Here is a 19,317-nt window from a genome sequence, read left to right as displayed (position 1 = left end):
CATTTCTGATTACTATCTGACTTTTTGGTCAAAAGAGCATGATTTATACCTGTGTGTTAACAACTGAGAATGATACATACTGGATGCTTTCTGTTTAGTAGATTACATTACATTATTGTCATGAAGGAGATGCTCTTATCCGGAGTGACTTACATAGATTGGAGTTTTTACATGTTATCCATTTAGACAGCTGGACATTTACTTAGCCAATTGCGGGTAGGTACCTTACCTAAGGGTACAGTAGCAGTGCCCCAGTGGGCAATAGAGAGGTACTGAGTGTGCCTTTAGGGGACGATGCTGTCTGGAGCAGCAGTACAGTGTAGTGGTGAGGAGCAGGGCTTGTAACCCAAAGGTTGCTGGTTCAATTCCCCACTGGGGCACTGCTGTTGTACCCTTGGGCAAGGTACTTAACCCACACTTGCCTTAGTAAACATCCAGCTGTAGAAACTGATAAAATTGGAAGTACCTAAAATATGACAAGAGATAAGAGCATCAGCTGAATGACAATACTGTACTGTACAATTCTGTTGAAGCACTTGGCTGCAGTGACCCTGTGAGTGCTCTCCTGCCATCTGTTGTCTCCTCAATGTCCTAGAGAGATGGGGCCATGCTAATAAATCTCCAGTGTAAAGACAGAGATAGTAAGGATGGAGGTGGGGCTTTATAGCCAAGACTTTCCTCCTCCTGTCGCCAGCAGAACCTGCAAGAGCACCAGAGAGTATCATGGGAGGAGCGGTGCCAGATGAGGTGTCAGGCGGGGCGATGGCTCCAGATGGAGGGTGGGGCTGGGCGGTCCTGGGGGGCTGCTTTGTCATCACTGGCTTCTCCTACGCCTTCCCCAAAGCAGTCAGCGTTTTCTTCAAGGAGCTTATCAGGGAGTTCGGCGTGGGTTACAGTGACACCGCCTGGATCTCTTCCATCCTGCTGGCTATGCTCTATGGGACAGGTTTAAAAAAAACGCCTAAACAAATTCACAATTCACTCTAACTTCAGACCGCAAAGGGTGAAAAAGTGCATGTAGTGAGGCCACATCGACAACAGCATATGCAACAATACACCAGACCCTGTCTGAGCATGTAATGTAATGACATGGAAAATACAGACCATTCAGAAATATGCAAGCAGTACTAATGAACACTTTTGACTGAGCCCTTGCGTGCATGCGTGTTTGTGTATGTGCGTGTGGTCTGCAGGCCCTCTCTGCAGTGTGCTAGTGAACCGTTTTGGTTGTCGGCCAGTGATGATGGTGGGTGGTGTCTTCGCCTCCCTGGGGATGATCCTGGCTTCGTTTTCTTCCAGCATCCTTCACATTTACCTGTGCACCGGGATCATCACAGGTAAGTTACATGCACCCTCACATACACACATGCACACATACAGTCAGCGTCTACACTCAGTGACCACTTTATTAGGTACACCTCTCTAATACTGGGTAGGACCCCACTTTGCCCCCCAGAATGGCCTGAATTCTTCGTGGCATGGATTCAACAAGGTGCTGGAATCATTCCTCAGAGATTCTGCTCCAAGCTGAAATGATATCATCACGCAGTTGCTGCAGATTTGTTGGCTGCCCATTCATGCTGCAGATGTCCTGTTCCACCACACCCCAAAGGTGCTCTATTGGATTGAGATCTGGTGACTGCGGAGGCTTGTCTACTGTCCAGTTTTGGTGAGCCTGTGCCCACTGTAGCCTCAGTTTCCTGTTCTTAGCTAACATGAGTGGTACCCAGAGGGGTCTTCTGCTGCTGTAGCCCATCCACCTCGACATATTTTATGTTCAGAAATGCTTTTCTGCATAGCACTGTTGTAACGTGTGGTTATTTGGGTTACTGTCGCCTTCCTGTCAGCTTGGACCAGTCTGGCCATTCTCCTCTGACCTCTGTCATTAACAAGGCGTTTTCACCCACAGAACGGCTGCTTGCTGGATGTTTTTTGTTTTTCTCTGTACACTCTAGAGACTGTTGTGCATGAAAATTCCAGGAGATCAGCAGTTTCTGAGATACTCAAACCACCCTGTCTGGCACCAACAATCATCCCGTGGTCAAAGTCACTTAAATCAGATTTCCTACCCATTCTGATGTTTGGTCTGAACAGCAGCTGAACCTCTTGACTATATCTCTGTGATTTTATGCATGAGTTGCTGCCAGATGATTGGCTGATCAGATATTTGTGTTAATGAGCAGGTGTACAAGTGTACCTAATAAACTGGTCACTGAGTGTGTATACCCACACCCACATATGCGTACCCAGTCACAGTCCATTCTCACTCACACACACCTACCCTTTCAGAGAGAGCGTGTGCTCCCATCATGTTCTGGTTGCAGGTCTGGGTCTGGCCCTGAACTTCCAGCCCTCGCTCATCATGCTGAACCGCTATTTCAGTGAGCGCCGGCCCCTGGCCAATGGGCTGGCAGCAGCGGGGAGCCCGCTGGCTCTGTGCTGCCTGTCCCCTCTGGGCCAGCTCCTACAGGATCACTACGGCTGGCGGGGGGGCTTCCTCATCCTGGGGGGGATGCTGCTCAACTGCTGCACCTGTGGGGCGCTCATGAGGCCCCTGGCGCCCCGCTGCCGGGGCACCACAGCGGGGCAGGGGAGCGGACAGAGGTCGCGAGCCAAGCTGCTGGACCTCAGCGTGCTTAAGGACAGGGGCTTCCTGGTGTATACAGTTGCTGCCGCAGTCATGGTGCTGGGGCTCTTCGTGCCGCCAGTCTTTGTGGTCAGCTACGCCAAGGAGCTGGGCAACACAGACACCAAGTCAGCACTGCTGCTGTCCATTTTGGGCTTCATCGACATCTTTGCGCGCCCAGCCTGCGGCGCAGTTGCAGGGCTGCAGCGGGTGCGACCGCAGTGTGTCTACCTCTTCAGCTTCGCCATGGTCTTCAACGGTGCCACAGACCTGCTGGGCTCGCTGGCACATGGCTACTCAACACTCGTGGTGTTCTGCATTTTCTTTGGCATCTCCTATGGCATGGTGGGCGCCCTGCAGTTTGAGGTGCTGATGGCCGTCGTGGGCACTGACAAGTTCTCCAGCGCCATCGGCCTGGTGCTGCTGATGGAGGCGGTTGCCGTGTTGGTGGGGCCGCCCTCCGCAGGTCAGACCCCCCCCCTTCCTCTCTGTATCATGCCCTCTCCCTCTTAATGCCACCCCCCACCCCTCCTTTCCATACCACACCAGATTTTCCCAGTGTTCAGTGCATACTTTCTGTACTAAGCACACAATGTCCCCATGTGTACTGTGTAGATTCACCTTCAACAGTGCCAGCAAACTGTCATAAACAGGGCAAAATTGACAGTGCACACAGTGGTCTTTCTATATGTGTGATTAATCCCTTTCTCTCACTGTCCACCAACAGGGAGGTTACTAGATGCCACTGGGGATTACATGTATGTGTTCCTGTTAGCCGGGAGTGAGGTGGTCCTGTCTGCCCTGCTGCTTGCAGCAGGCAAATTTTTGTTTATCGGGAGGAAGTCGCACAATCCCGAGACATCCGTGGAGGAGGAGCCACTGAACAAGGGGGCAAGGGGGGAGTGTCGGAAGTGGGACCTGTGGGAAAATCGGCCAATCAGCATCCTGGTAGACTCCTGGGAGGTGGAGAGGTTCCTGAAAGAGGACACGCTGTGTAACGGCCACGCCATTGCCAACCCAGAGACCCGCCTTTGAGGGGAGGCCGGGTCAGGTGAGAGCTGGGTCAACTGAAATGCCACCCGAGAGGAAAAAAAAAAAGAGCATCCAGGACAGGACTGTGGAGAGAAAACTGGAACTGGGTTTGGGACGAGAGGTAACCCGCCAGCTTCCCACTATTCTCCCTCGTCCACTACACTCACCAAGGGCTGTGGGGCTGCTCCACAAACAAACTCACAAAAAAGCATGGCAGGCATGACACATACAGAATGAACACTTCCCTGTTTTATACAGAATACAAAGAGCTAGTATGTCATGTGCCTGTATTGGAAGCCTTATTGGCTTTATTCAGTAGGGGGGGTTAGGCACTCTGTGGCATACAAGATTAAAGTGTTTTTTGTCATACATGTGCCAAGTCTTAACGACAACACTCGACTCCTCCTGTATGTACCTGTGAGTGGTGGCGGTAGGAGTGAGTGCTTTCATAACTGCAGTTTAAGGGCAGGACCCTGTGGATGTGTCTCAAACTGAACAGTATTTGTTTTAGTGATTTAAAACATGCATGAGTTTAACCTTATTTTTTGCGTTTCACTGGAGATTTCCACTCAAATGCACATTATAACAGCCCCTGCGACCCTATCATCCGTCAGTTTGCCTCAGGTGTGAAAGGGCATTCAGACTGTCATTTCTTCATTCTGTCCAATCACTACCCGGGACCTGAGTTTTTTTCCCAGCCACCTGCTCATCAAAACTAATTACAGCACCCTTCATTCTTGATGCTAGTACCTCCTCTCTCACACACACAACCAAGACACACCAGGCATGCAACAAAGTATTTAAAAATGTATAGATGCACATATTTATCCACAGTGGTGATTTTAAGATCTTAAGATTTACTTGATGTCAGCAATGAGTTGATAAAATATTACGTGTAGATGAGCATAGAATGATCAATCGATCAAGTGCACAGTTAGATTTGAAAGAATAACATTACTGTCAAAGTGCAAAACCAATGGTTGCCTTTTTGTTCAGTGTCAAATTCAATGTACTACTGTTACTAAAGTTCCCTTCGTAGCAGATGTAAATATCTTTAAACCTTCACTTTAAGTATATTTTTAGAGGTTTTCCAACTCAGGTCTCATATCTGTGCTATCAAAATAATATGCACACACAAGCACACCAACATGTGAACACACAAACTCAGAGCCCACCTGGTATGAAAACATTTAACAAAGCAATTAAAACATACAAGTACTCATTCATTTATTTACACCATTTTAAAGTACACAAATAAAGTGGTAATACAAAAAAGAAAAAGATCTTAAAGGAGTCAAAGTTTCCCATATTTCCATTAGATACAGGAGAGTGTGACTTTTTTGGGGTTTTGTGAAAAAGCCCAGGGGTGCAAACAGCTGGAGAGAACAGAGAACCCAGAAGGGGCTGATGCTATGCTGTACTGCCTCTCAAAGCTGCACCAGATGATGCCACACTTTACAGACATCAAGGGCCAGGACTGTGATGTCACATTTTACATACATTAGTGGTTGGCACTGTGATGTCATAGTGGAGACACCAGTCGCCAATTGTGATTTCAAACTGGTACAGACACCAGTGCTCATTTATTATACTGATAAAATACTGTTCAGGTACACACATAATTTTACAAAGGTCACCATTAACAGAACAAATCAAACCCCACACCAAGTCAGCCCCAGAATTTAATCATTTAAACTCTATAGTGTGGGAATGTGACAACACAAATCCCATAATGCACTGCAGGTGCCTTGATATTTAGCTTGCAATACTGGAACAGAGTTGACTGTTCCTGTTTGAAAACTGGGGTGAAGTGAGCCCCTCTAATCCCTGGAAGAGTACTTCACACTGATCGGTAGCATCTTCAAATACACAAATGTCAACTGTACCTAAAGCTGCACTTTGCCATCATTTAGCACATCCTATACATATATGATAACAGAATTTCACCACTACCGTCCTCCAAAACTACAGGATAGCATGTTTTACAACAGTGAATTTGATGTGGAGTAACCTGACCAACAGAACAAGCTTGAATACCTGGCTTAAGCAGTGTGATGAGGCATGACAGCCTGTTATATGCAGTTTTTTTTACCCAAAGAATCTGCTCAGTGCTTACCATGTTAAAAGCAGTATCTGATCTGGGTACACTTAGCACAATAAAAAGGCCCTCTGTAAAGTGGTCTTTGCTGGTGAGATGTCTGAAGATGATGTCTCCCCTGCCTTTATGCTCGCAGAAAAAAGAGCCCTTTGAGAAAGCAACCTGGCAGAATTGTGGCACAGCGCCCTCAGGTCGATGGGGGCCAGAATGTTGGAGCCGCAGTGCCCCCACCCCCCCCCCCCCCCGACATGTTTACCAAGAGGAAACTCATTCTAGAAGAAGGGAAACATTTACATTTCTATAATACAGGAGTTTCACAGCTTTTAAACAACAATGACAGCTGGGGAGGGCTCTCCACAGAGAGGTGACTGAGGCGTCTGGTCAGTCAGACAGTGCCACCCCCCTTTTAAAAAGAACCAGGAGGAAAGGGATATGAATTTTGGATTCCCGCCATGCCCTCTTTGCTCAGCACTATGAGGTGGGATACGCTGCCTGCTCTACATTACGCCATGGGGCAGTGTCTTAAGTATAAAATGTGCATTGCTTTTTGTTTTTTAAATGCCCATAAAATAAATTCTAAAATCATACCAACCCCTGCGGAGTCTCTCGGAGACATCATTTGTCTTTGTAGTGTGAAAACAAATCCTTATTTCCTTACATAATCAAATTTAAAGTCCAAATTGAACTATCTACACACTACTGATCTACAAAGAGACTGCAGTCTGTTGAAATTTAGATTTAATACAAAGAGAAAAGAATAACACGGTCTAGACAGGAGAAAATCAGTACAAAGTTAGAGTACCAGCACAAGTTTTGCCGGCAGAAAGAGAACAGAGCGATGACTTGTGGGGCCATTTCTCTCGCCAAAAAAGGAGACTGCAAGGCCATGTTGGTTGCAGATGGCGCCAGGTCGCAGGTGGCCCCTCTTTGGCGTGCATTTCAGAGAGACAGGGCGCTCCCTGCAGCTCTCGGAAGACACTTGCATTCTGTGCGTTACATGTGTGGTGTTGTGTCTGTCTCCAGGTAAATGTGCGGCCAATGTTCTGCTGCAGTTCAATCTGAAGTAGAACTCGGCTCTGTCCTGGTGCTCTGGTTCTCTGCAGTTGTTTGTGGGCATGAGGTTATTGTTCAAATAGTTCTGGTGATGGTCAGCCAGGCAAGCCTGCCCACTGTGGCACACGGTGATGACCTCATCGGGGTGCGACAGACTGGACACCGCTAGGGGTCACGCGGGACAGGACCTGTATGGGGAGGCGGGAAGAAAACCTGTTACTACACCTCTCTCACACACAGGGGTTTCAGCTGTGCTCACACCCACAGGAACTCACAAGAGATCTAACTACACCGGTTACTTAAGGAAAATAACAAAAACATCTTAGTCTCAGCTAAAATTTATTCTACTATCTCTGCACACAGGAAATATAATTACACTGGTTATGATCACAGGAAACTATAACTATGCTGGCTACACTAACAGGAAACTAATACCATTGTTTCTTACACTCACAGGAAGTACCAACTACACTATCTCTCACACTTGCAGAAAATTACAATTACTGCACCTTCAACACTTGCAAGAGCGCTACTGCAGCATTTATACTCACAGAAAATCATTACAGCTCTCACACTCACAGGACAATTATACCACCTTTAACTTTCGCATGAACCTGAGATTATACCTCTCACTCGCACTGTTACTATTCCTTTCACACTCACAGAAAACATACACTACCCTTACACTTACCAGCCACCACACACAAACCTGTCACTCACAGGAAAATGTGCTGGAAAAACACATACTGCACATTTACATAACATGTCACAGCAATACTCAACCCATCCGATTGCTGACAATGACACTTTAATGATCATCCACTACCTTCAGCAGAGGACACATTAAAGGTGCTCTAAACCACTGAAACGCCCAATATTCCTTCTAATTCAAACTCATTTTGCAATCTCTGTCCTTTTTTAATGATGTGTACTGGACTAGTGTACTGGTCCCTGGGGAAAACAGGTAAGGATAAGGGAGTCTGTGTGAGTGAAAGTCACAGGGAGTGTGCTCTCTACACCATCACTGCCAATTCACACATTCTCACAACCCCATGGATACAGAAAACAAAGCATCAGTGTTTTTCAGGGAAAAGAAAATAAGAAATTTCAACCATGCACCATTCATTGCAACACACTAAACAGTTCTGCTAATTTAGCAACCACACAAACTCATTTCAGATGTCAGGCTTGGTTTGTCCTCAGAGTGGGAATGTGAGAGAGAGTGGAAGGTAGGGGAAGGCAGGGAACAGGTACCATCAGTGGAGAGGGACTGCGACAGAACCAGTAACACCTGTAGTAGCACCCGTCGCCGCCCGCACACCAATCAGCAATCACCGGAAGATGCATCACATGGGCAGCTTCTTGTGGGCAACTGGACTACTAAAAATTCCAGACAGCTGCCCAGCGTTTGGAGTTCCTGTCTGGATCATTAGGAGGCGGTGGGTGAGTCCAGGTGAACAACATGCTGAGAGGGGTCAGGCATCAGCAAGCAGGTAAACGACACACAAGGGGGACCACACCCAGGTTCTATACCTGCACTACTCCACCCCAGCCCTTCAGCAGCTTTCCCAGCTCTCTCTACACCACTGACACTAACACAGAGCTGATTGAGTGTCAGACTGTAGGTAAAGGAAAGCCTGCAGACACTTCCAGAAGCAGGCCCAAGTAGTCCTACACTGTCTATAGGGTATGGGTGGGGAGAGGTGTCATGCAGAACCAACAGCTGGTGCTACGCAGCTCATAACTGCAAAAACCAATTGTTTTCCCCCCTGAGGTAAGAACTAGAACCCACTGGATTTGTGATTTGATAGTGCTATATCCTGTGTGATTTTACTTCAGAGGGCCAGTGCAATTCCAGCAGACATGCACAGGCTGAGGCCGGAGCACAATTCAGGCTGCCCCTCGATCCCAGAGCAATAGCTGTGCTGCCAGTAAAAAGGACCAGATTGTTGGAAAGCTCCCATATGACGCCCCCTCACTTCAGGGGGTGGATGTGGTGGATATTTCTCTTATATTCTAACTGCAGGTTGGAGTCAGCTCGTGTGCGTGTGTGTGTGTGTGTGTGTGCTGGTAACAGGTGCACCATGGGAAGGCTGCTATGGCAGAATCCAGTGGGTACCTGCAGTCCTCTGGTCCTGGAGGGCTAGGACCTTGGAGCTCCTGCACCACTAACTCAGGACTCGTGCAGTCAAAACCCAAAACCTCCACAGGAGCTCAAAAGGCAAAAGAGTCAGACACACCCTGGCCCTCCATGACCTGGGCTGTCACGCCCAATCACTGTCTACACAGATTATTTAATAATGGTGACACGATGAAAACCTATCACGAATTTAGGTATGAAGTCATCATAAAAGTGACTCTTATGAAGACATCCCTACTTGCATTTTGGATAATGTAGTCTTTGATGTGACAAACTCACCCGGTGCTGCGTTCAGACCAGAACGTGGCGAGCAGCTAGTTGCCGTAGTGATCGAAGGGAATGCTATTCTGAGGTGGGGGGTGGGGGGGAGGGGGAAACAGCCATTTGTGAAGAAAGAACATTGTGCAATTGTACAAAAGCAATGCAGAAAAGCACATATAGCATGTAAAGCTCAAAAAAATGCAAGCTGAATTCTGCGTCCCTTCTCCTCCAGTTTCATTTTTGTGGAACACTGTGGAAGGACCATGACTTCATAATCCAACATTTCGTACCGGTGCTAAGACTCAAAATCATGGGAATACCGTCAGCCATACAGAAACCAGGATACAAAAATATGGAGAGTGGGACTGATGAATCCTCAAAAACTTGGAAGTAACAGAAAAATCTGATTGATCCAAATTATATCATGTTCATTCCCACTTTGTGCTGAACAGGGCCCAAAACCCTTCTGCTTCAATGCGCAAACCAGATGAATACACTCCAGAGCGCTACTCCCTGGCGTTGGATTACGAAACTAAAACACACGGTGTTTGCGGTACTGCTGCCGGTAGGCATAAGCCAAAGTGCTGAGGCTAAATAGGGCTTGTGACGGGGAAGCTCCTCAGCTCAGCTGCCATTGGACCTCAGCCCCCTGGCAGTATGTGAACAGCAGCACACTTTGCAGTCAGCTGGTCCCCGTCCTGCAGTGGCACATGGACTTCGCACAGAGCTCACCTGACTCGGTCCAATCCCACAAAAAAAACTTCAGAGTGCTGACCTGATTGAACATTTCACACCCAGCTACAACATACACCAAACCAGCATTAGAAATAAAAACATCAACATCCCCTACAGAACAGGGGTGTCAAACGCTACTCTAGTTACTGGAGGATCTGTGTGTTTCTGACCCTCACCATCTGCAACTTAAATTCAAACTAACTGACTATCCACCCTCCAACACTAAAGTTTACACAGATTCCTCTACATTTCACATCACCATGTCAAGGCACCTGGCCCAAGTTTCGTTTCAATGAAAAGCGTGTTTCTCTTCAAAGTCCCCACACTTTCATGTGTAGAGTTAAATATGTTTATTCGTTGACAGCATTGTTGCTTGTTTACTGAGCTGGGGCAGGCCAGGCAAGGGCAAGGCCGTGGGCATGGTCATGGGAGTGGGGCTGGCTCGTACCTGTGATGTGGACATGCGTGAAGCATCCTGCCGTCCGGTCAGGTCAGAGGAGGAGACGTTGACAGGGGCGCCTCGGTGCAGGCGCATGCTGACCTTACGCTCTCTCTCCATGCCAGAGATGGGCCGTGGCGAGGTGTTGGCTGCAAATGGGACGAGCAACGTGTTAGCCAAACGCCACCCCACTCGGGCAGCACAACTCGCTACTGATGCAAAACTTAAGGACCATTAATCCCCCTATGAGCTACAAAGCAATACATTAGTATGACACATACCTGCAGATGTATCATGTTCAATACCACTCCAATCGTCATTAAATATGGATAAAGCTCTAATAAAGTTATTGTCTGTCAACAGACTGATCATCTGTCCAATTCAACCTGTTAATAATAATATAATTATTACTACAGTATTATAATACACAAATATATTCATTGTTACATATTAACTTCCATTACCATTCATTCCATTTATAGCTCATTATAATGGAAGTTGAAATATCTCACACAATGTGGAACTATTACTCTGGAATTTCATTTACTTCCTGTATTTTCCAGCTCACTGGGTAAGGAGGAGACAATATGCAGCTGCTGCTGGAGCCAAATGAAGAGCTGACCAAAGTCCTACAACGCGTGGCCCCGGCAAGGATTCAGTTAGGAATTTATCACAGTGAAACCTACAGAGGGTCCTCTAATCCACATGCACGCCTCCTCATAAACGTGCCACCTCACACAAACCACGTATTTACAGAGTTGCAAGACTGCCCCACGAGGCCCAAGCTCTGAGCGGAACGTTTGAGGGTCAAGCCCACTGAGGGCTTCATCAGTGGATCAGGAAATGCCCTGCTGAGCCTCTCAGCTCTCACCCAAGACGAAGAAAACTACCCATCACTGCTCATGGGCATTTCCTGTCCTTGGGGAATGAGGTGATGGGTACCAGAAAGAGGAAACGCTCTTTCCTGTCCTGCTCCAGTTTAAACAGATGTATGGCTCGTTCCTCTCTGCTTCCCACGCAGGGAAGGAAGCTGGACTGATTTTGCCTTTGCTTCCTCCTTCCACATGGAAGGCCATCTTACATATCCCACCAAGGCCTGCCCTGATGGCTAGAGAGACAGAGGTCAGGGTTTGTGCGCACTCACCTGTGTGAGAAGTGGGGGTGAGGGGTGACGGGGGGGTGACGTCCTGGGCCCCTCGGGGCCGTCCCGAGGCGGAGGGGATCCCCCTGGCAGTAGGGTTCCTGCCATGCCTCAGCCTCTCCTCTCTGTCCCTCCTCTCCCGCTCAGCGTCCTCCACAGCCCGGTTTGCGCCCTGGTGACAGACATACGAAGGCAGGGAGCAGGCCATCAGAGTGCCACCAGCATATGCATTCAGTAACACTATACACAACAACAGCTAGCCAACTTCGGGGGGGGGGGGGGGGGGTGAGCATGACTGCCTCTTTCGCATGCCTTTCACTCTCTAACAAACCAAGGTGACTGCTCTCCTCTCCAGGGTCACACGCCACACCTCATTATTACATCTATTATAACTGTGCCTGTGCTTTCACACAACACACAGAGCACATGTTTATGCCCTTAGATGAAGATGTGTTGTTTGAACACTGAGTATAACTTTCATGAGATGTTTTCCGATAAAGGACGGGTAAACAACCTGTCAAGGTGAGAGGTTCACATCCTCAATGAGAACAGATTGAACTGCTTTCAAACAAATCCCTATGTGGCTGTGGGCGAAAAGGCCTTTTGTCAACATTGACTCTGAAGAGCTCCAAGTCACATTCCCCTGGGACACTCACAAACTTAAGCATGTTCCAGTCGAAGACATAGTCATAGGAGAAACCCTGGCGGTGGAACAGGTTCCTGAAGAGCTGTCGCAGGTACGAGTAGTCAGGCTTGTCGTCAAAGCGCAGGGAGCGGCAGAAGTTCAGGTATGTGGCAAATTCGGCTGAGGAGACAGAGGCGGAGGGCATCACTATGTGGCATCAACCTCACAGAAGCGTCACTGACAGGGGTATTAATGCACAGTTTAAGAGCCTCGTAGGGATATTAGTGTGAGGGATAGAGTGTGAGACACTCACAGGGGTACTAGGGCACAGTGTGAGATACTCACAGGGGTATGAGTGCTGATACAGAAAGCTACTCACAGGGGTAGCCCTTGCACAGGACTTCAATGGGGGTGGACATCTTCTTCTCGCTGATCCTCTCGTACTTCTGCCTCTTAGTGGCAGCTTTGAGGCCCTGCCAGGGCAGCGAGCCCAGATTAAAGTACATCAGCACGTAGCCCAGAGACTCCAGGTCGTCACGCCGCGACTGCTCTGTGGGGCAGGAGGGCAAAAGTCACAACGCGAACACTACAATCTGCCTTTAGTCTGTGAGGTGGGCACGTCTGCCAGGGCCCCCTCACCACTCAGCACCATGGGACTTGCGTGGACACGTACAACTTTATCAGGTAGCATCAAGAGGATGTAGCTATCCTCTGATGCTGTCTCCCTCCTGGTGCCTTGTGGGATTTGCAGTGTGAAACAAAGTCACAGGAGGTGTGCAGGTGTATCAGATTTCAGGCACATACCCCTGGATTCAGCAGATGTCATCGCAGTAACGAGCTTAAATGTGTAACTAGTAACTACTTAAATTAGATGAAAAAGGAGAGTAAAAAAAGAGCAGGGGCAGAACAGAACCAATCATCTCTCACAAACAATAGCCTGGCTATGTGTGGGCATGTTATGGGCGTGCAGATCCAGAGTGGGAACAATGCAAAGAAGCACAAGACCTCCTGTAGCTGCTGGACACAAATTCACCTTGTGTGCCCCTGCAGATTGTTTCAGAGCGGGCAACTCACCTATGCCCAGGTGCGTATTGATGGAGGCATAGCGGGCAGTGCCTGTCAGGTTTTTGTTTTCTCGGTAGGGGATGTGCTGGTGGGTACGGGCGTCGCGATACTTCTTGGCCAGCCCAAAGTCGATGATGTACACCAGGTTGCCCTTCTTGCCCAGGCCCATAAGGAAGTTGTCTGGTTTGACGTCCCGGTGGATGAAGTTCTTGGAGTGGATGTACTCAATGCGGCTGATCTGGAGTGCACATGGTTAAACAGGGTGAACAAAGAGAAAGGCAGTTTCAGTTGAGAGCTGAAGAAAGGCTGCAATAGGCAAATAGAAAAAGCCTCCTGCTAATGAACAGAGAACAGAGCCTGAGACTGTGGGGAGGGGACTGAAGGCTCTTTCATTGTAGCATGGTGTACCCAGAGACAATCACATGTATAAACAAGCAAGAACTGCAGGCAATAAACCAGCCTGCCATCTGAACAGACATATCAGCTTCACACTCGGTGCCTTGCCTTCATCAGTGAAGGAGGGGTGTGATGAACAGCATGTTTGAGTGCATGTGTGAATGTGTATGAAGGAGTGCATGAGTGTGAGAGCGGCACTATAGCATAGTGTTAGGAAGAAAGGCTTGTAATCAGAAAGTTGCAGGAAGACTCACTGCTGGGGCATTACCACTATATCCTTGGGAAAGGAGTAAATAACTCAATAACCTCAGTAAATATCCAGCTGTACAAATGGGTAACATGTAAAAACTAACCTACATAAGCTCCTCTGGGTAAGATTGTCCATTAAATGACAACGCAATGCAACGAGTGCATACATATGAATGTATCAGTGTGTGAGTGCCTGTGCATGGGCATGTATGGGACAGTACCATTGAGTATGTGAGGCCCTGTGTGTTCATGCCCTTACCATCTGGTCAGCCAACAGGAGCACAGTCTTCAGGCTGAACTTGCGGGAACAGAAGTTGAACAGGTCCTCCAGGCTGGGCCCCAGAAGCTCCATCACCATCACGTTGTAGTCGCCCTCCGCTCCGCACCACTTAATGGTGGGAATTCCCACTGCAGCACAGGAGAGACAGACTGCCTTACAGTCCCCTGTGACTCTCAAACACAGGTATGGGCAGGCCAAACTAGGGCTGCACCTTTGAGCTGACTGCAAACAGAACACTTCAAAACCCTGGCCTGTAACAGAGTTACAGACTGAAGGCACTTCTAAAGGGAGAGACAAAGCGAGGTGTGCTGAGGGGCAGTCTTCACTCGCAAGCCAGCAAGATATCTGCACCTCTCTGCTTGTCTGTGCTGAAGGTGACTTAGGGTGGCAGGGATAGCTGGGGGGGGGGAGTAATTTGATTTCATTGAAGACAGAAATGTAATAGTGATGAAAAGGGTCGGCCCCTGTTATAGCTATGCCTACTTATTGGTCCACAGCCCTTGGCAACCATGACAATCTGCCACTATAAAGTCTGTCTACATGCTGATCTTGAGCTCTGGCCTTTCTCTGCAAAGTGAGGAGGGGGAGGGGGGTACCCCACCTTGTCTGCCACAGTGTAACCGCAGCAGGGAAGCATTTCTGAGCTCCAGCAGTGCCCCTCTCTGCTCTGTGTGACGCAGTGATGTGAACACTTCGGCAGCACCATGACGCTGTGGTGCTGTTACACGCCAGTTCAGAAGAGAACCCTGTGTTCCCTAGCTTTCATGATAGAGATGGTGGAGTGCAGTTGGCTTAAGCGGTGCTGGGAGCAAGTGAGCAGTCACAGTTTAGGCTCTCTGAAACGCGTCCGTGGAATGACTCGGAGTGCCAGCAAACTAAATGACCGAAGCTCTGACACCGCACAATCAAAACTTACTTTACAATGCTTTGAGAGTTTAATTACAGTTTTGTTGAAGTTTGCCCAAGTATCATTTCGTTGAATGCAAGCACGCATTTGTGCGCATTCGCACCTGTATGTATAAACTCATTCAATGTATGTATACCCATGTTCATATACACACATTTGGCTGGATACATTTCCACTAACGAAATACATTATAAATACTATATACTCCATTTATGAATCTAAATGTACTTTCTGTTAAGTTTTTAAAAATTATTTCACTCAGTTCATCATGTATTTGCTTTGTGAACAATTTGGCAATACCTTGTTATGCCAATGTAGCCTGCTGAATTGAAGAGTGTGTGTGTGTGTGTGTGTGTGTCTGTCGGTTGGTGTACGTGTGCTAGAGAACCATACCTCCCCCCTGCATCATCTTGTAGATCTTGCTTTCGATGTGAAGCTGGGGGTGCTTGGTCTTTACACATTCCAGCTTGATGGCAACTTCCTCCCCGACAGAAATATCTGTACCTGTGAGACAGAGAGAATAGACAGGGCAAATTTAACACACACACACACACACACACACACACATACACACACACATACACACACACACACTGGTACAGAGAGTAAATTTGGAAAAAGTCACTGGTCACTTGGACAGTGACATAATGACACCAAGAAAAGATGCATGGATGGTTTCTTCAGCTTGCAGCGCTCCTTCTCTGTAACAAATCAGACGCCTGTATAAATCTACGCCCGCCGCCTCACGTTTGGTGGAAACAGGAAATGTGTTGTGAAAATGTGCCTACAGCAGTGGTTTTCCAGAAACAGACAGCAGACAGTTCCTGAACGACCAGGAGAGCAGTGTTCACCTCAGACCAAAATGGAAACAGAGGCAGTTAAAATTGGCTTGAGGAGTGTGATGCAGCAGTGAGTCACAACGGCTGCATTCAGATATGTCATGCCGGTGGCATCAGTGTGATTAAGCCTTCCGCTCCACATCAGCCATGAACACACGCACGCCAAAGAGGAGCGTGGGAAAGGAATTAGCAGAGCTGACCGCCCACACCAAATCGTTCTGAGACCAACGCATCACGGAGGTGGCTTTACTGTAAAAGAGCATTGGACCCGCCTAACCTGCCAAATAATGTGGCCCCACCTCACTCTCCCCTGCAAGTCATCCAGCAGACCCAGCACCCATGACAAACACACCACACATTCTCCAGACATTTTTGCCGCTGTCTTTGTCCGGTCACATTTTGTGAATTTCGAGGCTGTTTGGGTTTTGGGACTGCAGCAGTAGCAACTCTTGAGATGGCAGTGTATGTCTGTCTGTCTCTCTCATTCATTTGCTGACAGAGAGCCCTGCATTGGTGTGCTGGGAGGATCTGTGTGCATCCTTGTTTGACCGCTGTATAAACAGTCTGGCCGCCTCATCTAGACTAACATGTGAACATCACAAACAAGCCCTATGACTGGCTGCTGACATTCATCTGCAATCCACCCTCCCAATCAGGGGCTTGGGCTCTAAGCAGCCTGTTAATGTATGAGTGAAAAAACAGCACTAAAGCAGCAGGCCCACACCCTCTCCCCCATCTGAAAGCAGCTGGTCTTCACTGGCACGCCCCCTTCCACCCCTGCCCTACACACACACACACACACACACACACACTGCAACAATGGGGAGGGAGAGGAGGGCAAGTTTTTGCGTCCGTTTCCATGCGTACGCACACACAAGCAAAAACATTTTGTGTGAAAAGAACACCTGCCTTCTTCAGCAACCTGAACACCATGAGTCATATTCACACAGCAATAATGCCATTTAGAGAGAAACACTAAGCCCCTCAACCATGTATGGATCTACAATGACTCCACAGGGCAACCATAAACAAACTGCACACATTACAGTAATGAAGGATTATAATGTCTAAATATATGTGGTCAAAATGCAGTCTGAACATCTTCATTTTAACAGCAACTGAGGTGCCAACGCTGAGTGACTGTTGCATACATCCTGCTAATTCTTAACTTTTCACTCTAAAAGTAAACTGCCTGCTACTGTTATAGTACATCCAAGTGGCCTGCAAGATGACTACAATCCCAGCCCTACATGTCTAAGCAATGGCCCTCCATGCTCAGTGTGACTGCTGTCACTGCCCAGATCTGTGGCATTCTATATACACAGATAAACACACAACTGACACAGGAGCTTATCTGTCCACGTCAGTCCTGAAAAAGCAGAAATGGGAGCCCTCGCCCACCTGCCCGAGACTGGGACACTGGTTGCTTAGGGCTCTGGTGAAGGTGTGCAGACCACTGGTGTGGGCGCAGAGGTGTGGAGGGCCTTCGTTTTGGGGGCCCTGGCTGAATCAGTGCTTACATAACAGCCTGATTGCTCAGGACTCAAACGCATGCAGGTTGCACTGGTGCCAGGAAATGTTTTGCTTGGAAGGTAGTGGCACGTGCCTGTGGGCCATTAGGAGGGGACCACCCCTGCGTTGGGCATTAAAGTACGCTCCCCTCCGAGTACTCATGCTCAGAAAAGGCACCCGTCCAGGGCTGTCAGTGCGTGTGTTGACTGTTTTGCTAGGTGTTGGGTGGTAGGAAAGGCTGGGGGCCCCGCTGAGATAAAAACACTCCCACAAACATCTGCTGAGCCATTCGGATCGCCTTACATGCCTTTCACCCAAAACAGAGAGGCCCTTGCGGTCCTTTGCATAGATGGCAGAGGCAGACATGAGTGTGGAGGAAGAGGAAGAGAAGGAGGACAAGACCACAAACAAGTCTTCACATTGGGGTGGGCACAAACAAAATGTTTATCTCCAATGACATGTGGTGCATGCGTTTCATAACATGAGAAATAAAATCACCGTGCACACTAACTTCACGCGACGCTGTTTTCTCAATGTACTGAAGCAGCAGTGGTCCCTGCTGACCGCTAGTTTTAGTGAGATTATCAACACAAATGCAAACAAAGTTGTTACTGTACCAGAGGCACAATTTATATATATATAAAAAAAAAAAAAAAAACACCATGTCATTTCAAAAGAAGTCACTTTAACGGTCAAGGTATTTTATTCACTTTAGATGCAATCCAACATTATTCTTCCATCAGTGGAAACAGAATGCGGAAATGTTTGCTTCACAAACTCCCAAATGAACACATAAATCACAAGGAAACAAGGGTCCTACACCCTCATTGGATGGAGATTATCTGGATTATTCAGGAGGGTAATTTGCATAACCCAGTGAGTGTCAAAGCAAGCGCAGGAAATGGCACATGTGTTCAGCAGCCAGGCAGCAGTAATTATAGTGTGAGGCAGATGGCTGGCCAGCTCACCCCTCCCTCCAGACAGCACGTGGGGAATTAGCCCAGCATGGGTGAGCCCACGACAGCCTCTATGCTCTAATCTCACACCATCTCAACTGCGAGCTCACTTCACAGCCCAATATTCAACGATCCCACATCCCTGAAACCCCACCGATAACCGAACCCTGATCTTCTGTCCCCAAACCTAGGATCGAACCCCACTCACTCCAGACTTTTAATGTTCCATTTTAGGAATATCCATTTCCTTACAGGTTCTTAAGCTTTCCTCTATGAACACTGACAAGAAAAAACATAATTGGATTTGCGCCTGTGCTTTGTTAATTAATGACCATTTGAACGCTAATCTGTGTAGAGTGATCGCAGCTCAGAAACCGACCATTCAGTGTCGCCCACCAGCCAAAGCTCCAGCCAAAGGAATAACAACTCTTCCAACCTCCTAGAGTGTTATGTAATGGAAACAGGAAAAAAATGATTTTGTCTGGGCTGATGACCTGTTGCTGACCTTTTTTCCATATGTTCACATCCCTCTCGGGATGAGCAGAGCTGTGCCGAGCAGAATGTTTTTGAGGAAGGGAACTCCTTTTTCTCTGCTTGGAGAAGTCTGTTTCAGCCACTATGGCAGCATACTTACTTCAATGAAACAGGTTTGAGTGAGCTGGAGACATACAAAAATAGTTACCTGATGACAGTTGCTTTGGCAAAAAATATTTTAAATATTTTTAAAAATATTTTATAAATATAATATTTTCAATGCCTTTTCCCTACATGCGACCCTCTCTTGGGATAGCCATCAGGACAGTCATCTCTCTGTAACGACCATTGTGCTCATGCAGGAGTTGGGGGGTGCAATCCTCTGACACACTCACATGCCACGTACTGGCAATGTGTGGGTGTCTAAGTCAGAGCGTCCGAGAGTGGCAAGATGAGTAACCCCTGTCGACATCCTCACCCCTATCCCCG

At 47.9% G+C, this 19,317-nt stretch overlaps 2 protein-coding genes across 5 annotated transcripts in view; one reads left to right on the top strand and one right to left on the bottom strand.

The window, feature by feature from the left end:
- The first annotated feature begins 723 nt into the window (after positions 1-723).
- Positions 724-3,661, top strand: LOC118794016 (monocarboxylate transporter 4-like). Its single transcript, XM_036552147.1, has 4 exons — positions 724-946; positions 1,194-1,337; positions 2,325-3,092; positions 3,354-3,661. The coding sequence occupies exons 1-4, from the start codon at positions 724-726 to the stop codon at positions 3,659-3,661; spliced, it is 1,443 nt and encodes a 480-aa protein (XP_036408040.1).
- A 2,593-nt stretch (positions 3,662-6,254) lies between these two features.
- LOC118793962 (casein kinase I) overlaps positions 6,255-19,317 on the bottom strand; it is a 31,524-nt gene continuing 18,461 nt past the window's right edge. For 2 of the 4 annotated variants that reach the window (XM_036552079.1, XM_036552082.1), the window contains 7 exons: positions 15,441-15,551; positions 14,120-14,268; positions 13,225-13,453; positions 12,530-12,700; positions 12,182-12,330; positions 11,529-11,697; positions 9,307-10,533 (listed from right to left, as the gene is read on the bottom strand). In XM_036552079.1, coding sequence (XP_036407972.1) covers positions 10,286-10,533; positions 11,529-11,697; positions 12,182-12,330; positions 12,530-12,700; positions 13,225-13,453; positions 14,120-14,268; positions 15,441-15,551 — 1,226 coding nt within the window. In that variant the 3' untranslated portion in view covers positions 9,307-10,285. The other 2 variants (XM_036552081.1, XM_036552080.1) reach the window with 2 other exon arrangements.

This window comes from Megalops cyprinoides, chromosome 19 (genome assembly GCF_013368585.1).
Source record: "Megalops cyprinoides isolate fMegCyp1 chromosome 19, fMegCyp1.pri, whole genome shotgun sequence".
Classification (NCBI taxonomy): Eukaryota; Metazoa; Chordata; class Actinopteri; order Elopiformes; family Megalopidae; genus Megalops; species Megalops cyprinoides.
Note: the sequence above shows the minus strand (reverse complement) of the source record. Positions and strands in the feature narration are given on the sequence as shown.

Excerpts from the sequence above, each read along its gene's own strand:
- LOC118794016 (XM_036552147.1), top strand. The coding sequence starts at position 724 with ATGGGAGGAGCGGTGCCAGATGAGGTGTCAGGCGGGGCGATGGCTCCA. Across the intron at positions 947-1,193 it reads GGCTATGCTCTATGGGACAG|GCCCTCTCTGCAGTGTGCTA; the intron begins GTTTAAAAAAAA and ends TGTGGTCTGCAG. Across the intron at positions 1,338-2,324 it reads GTGCACCGGGATCATCACAG|GTCTGGGTCTGGCCCTGAAC; the intron begins GTAAGTTACATG and ends TTCTGGTTGCAG.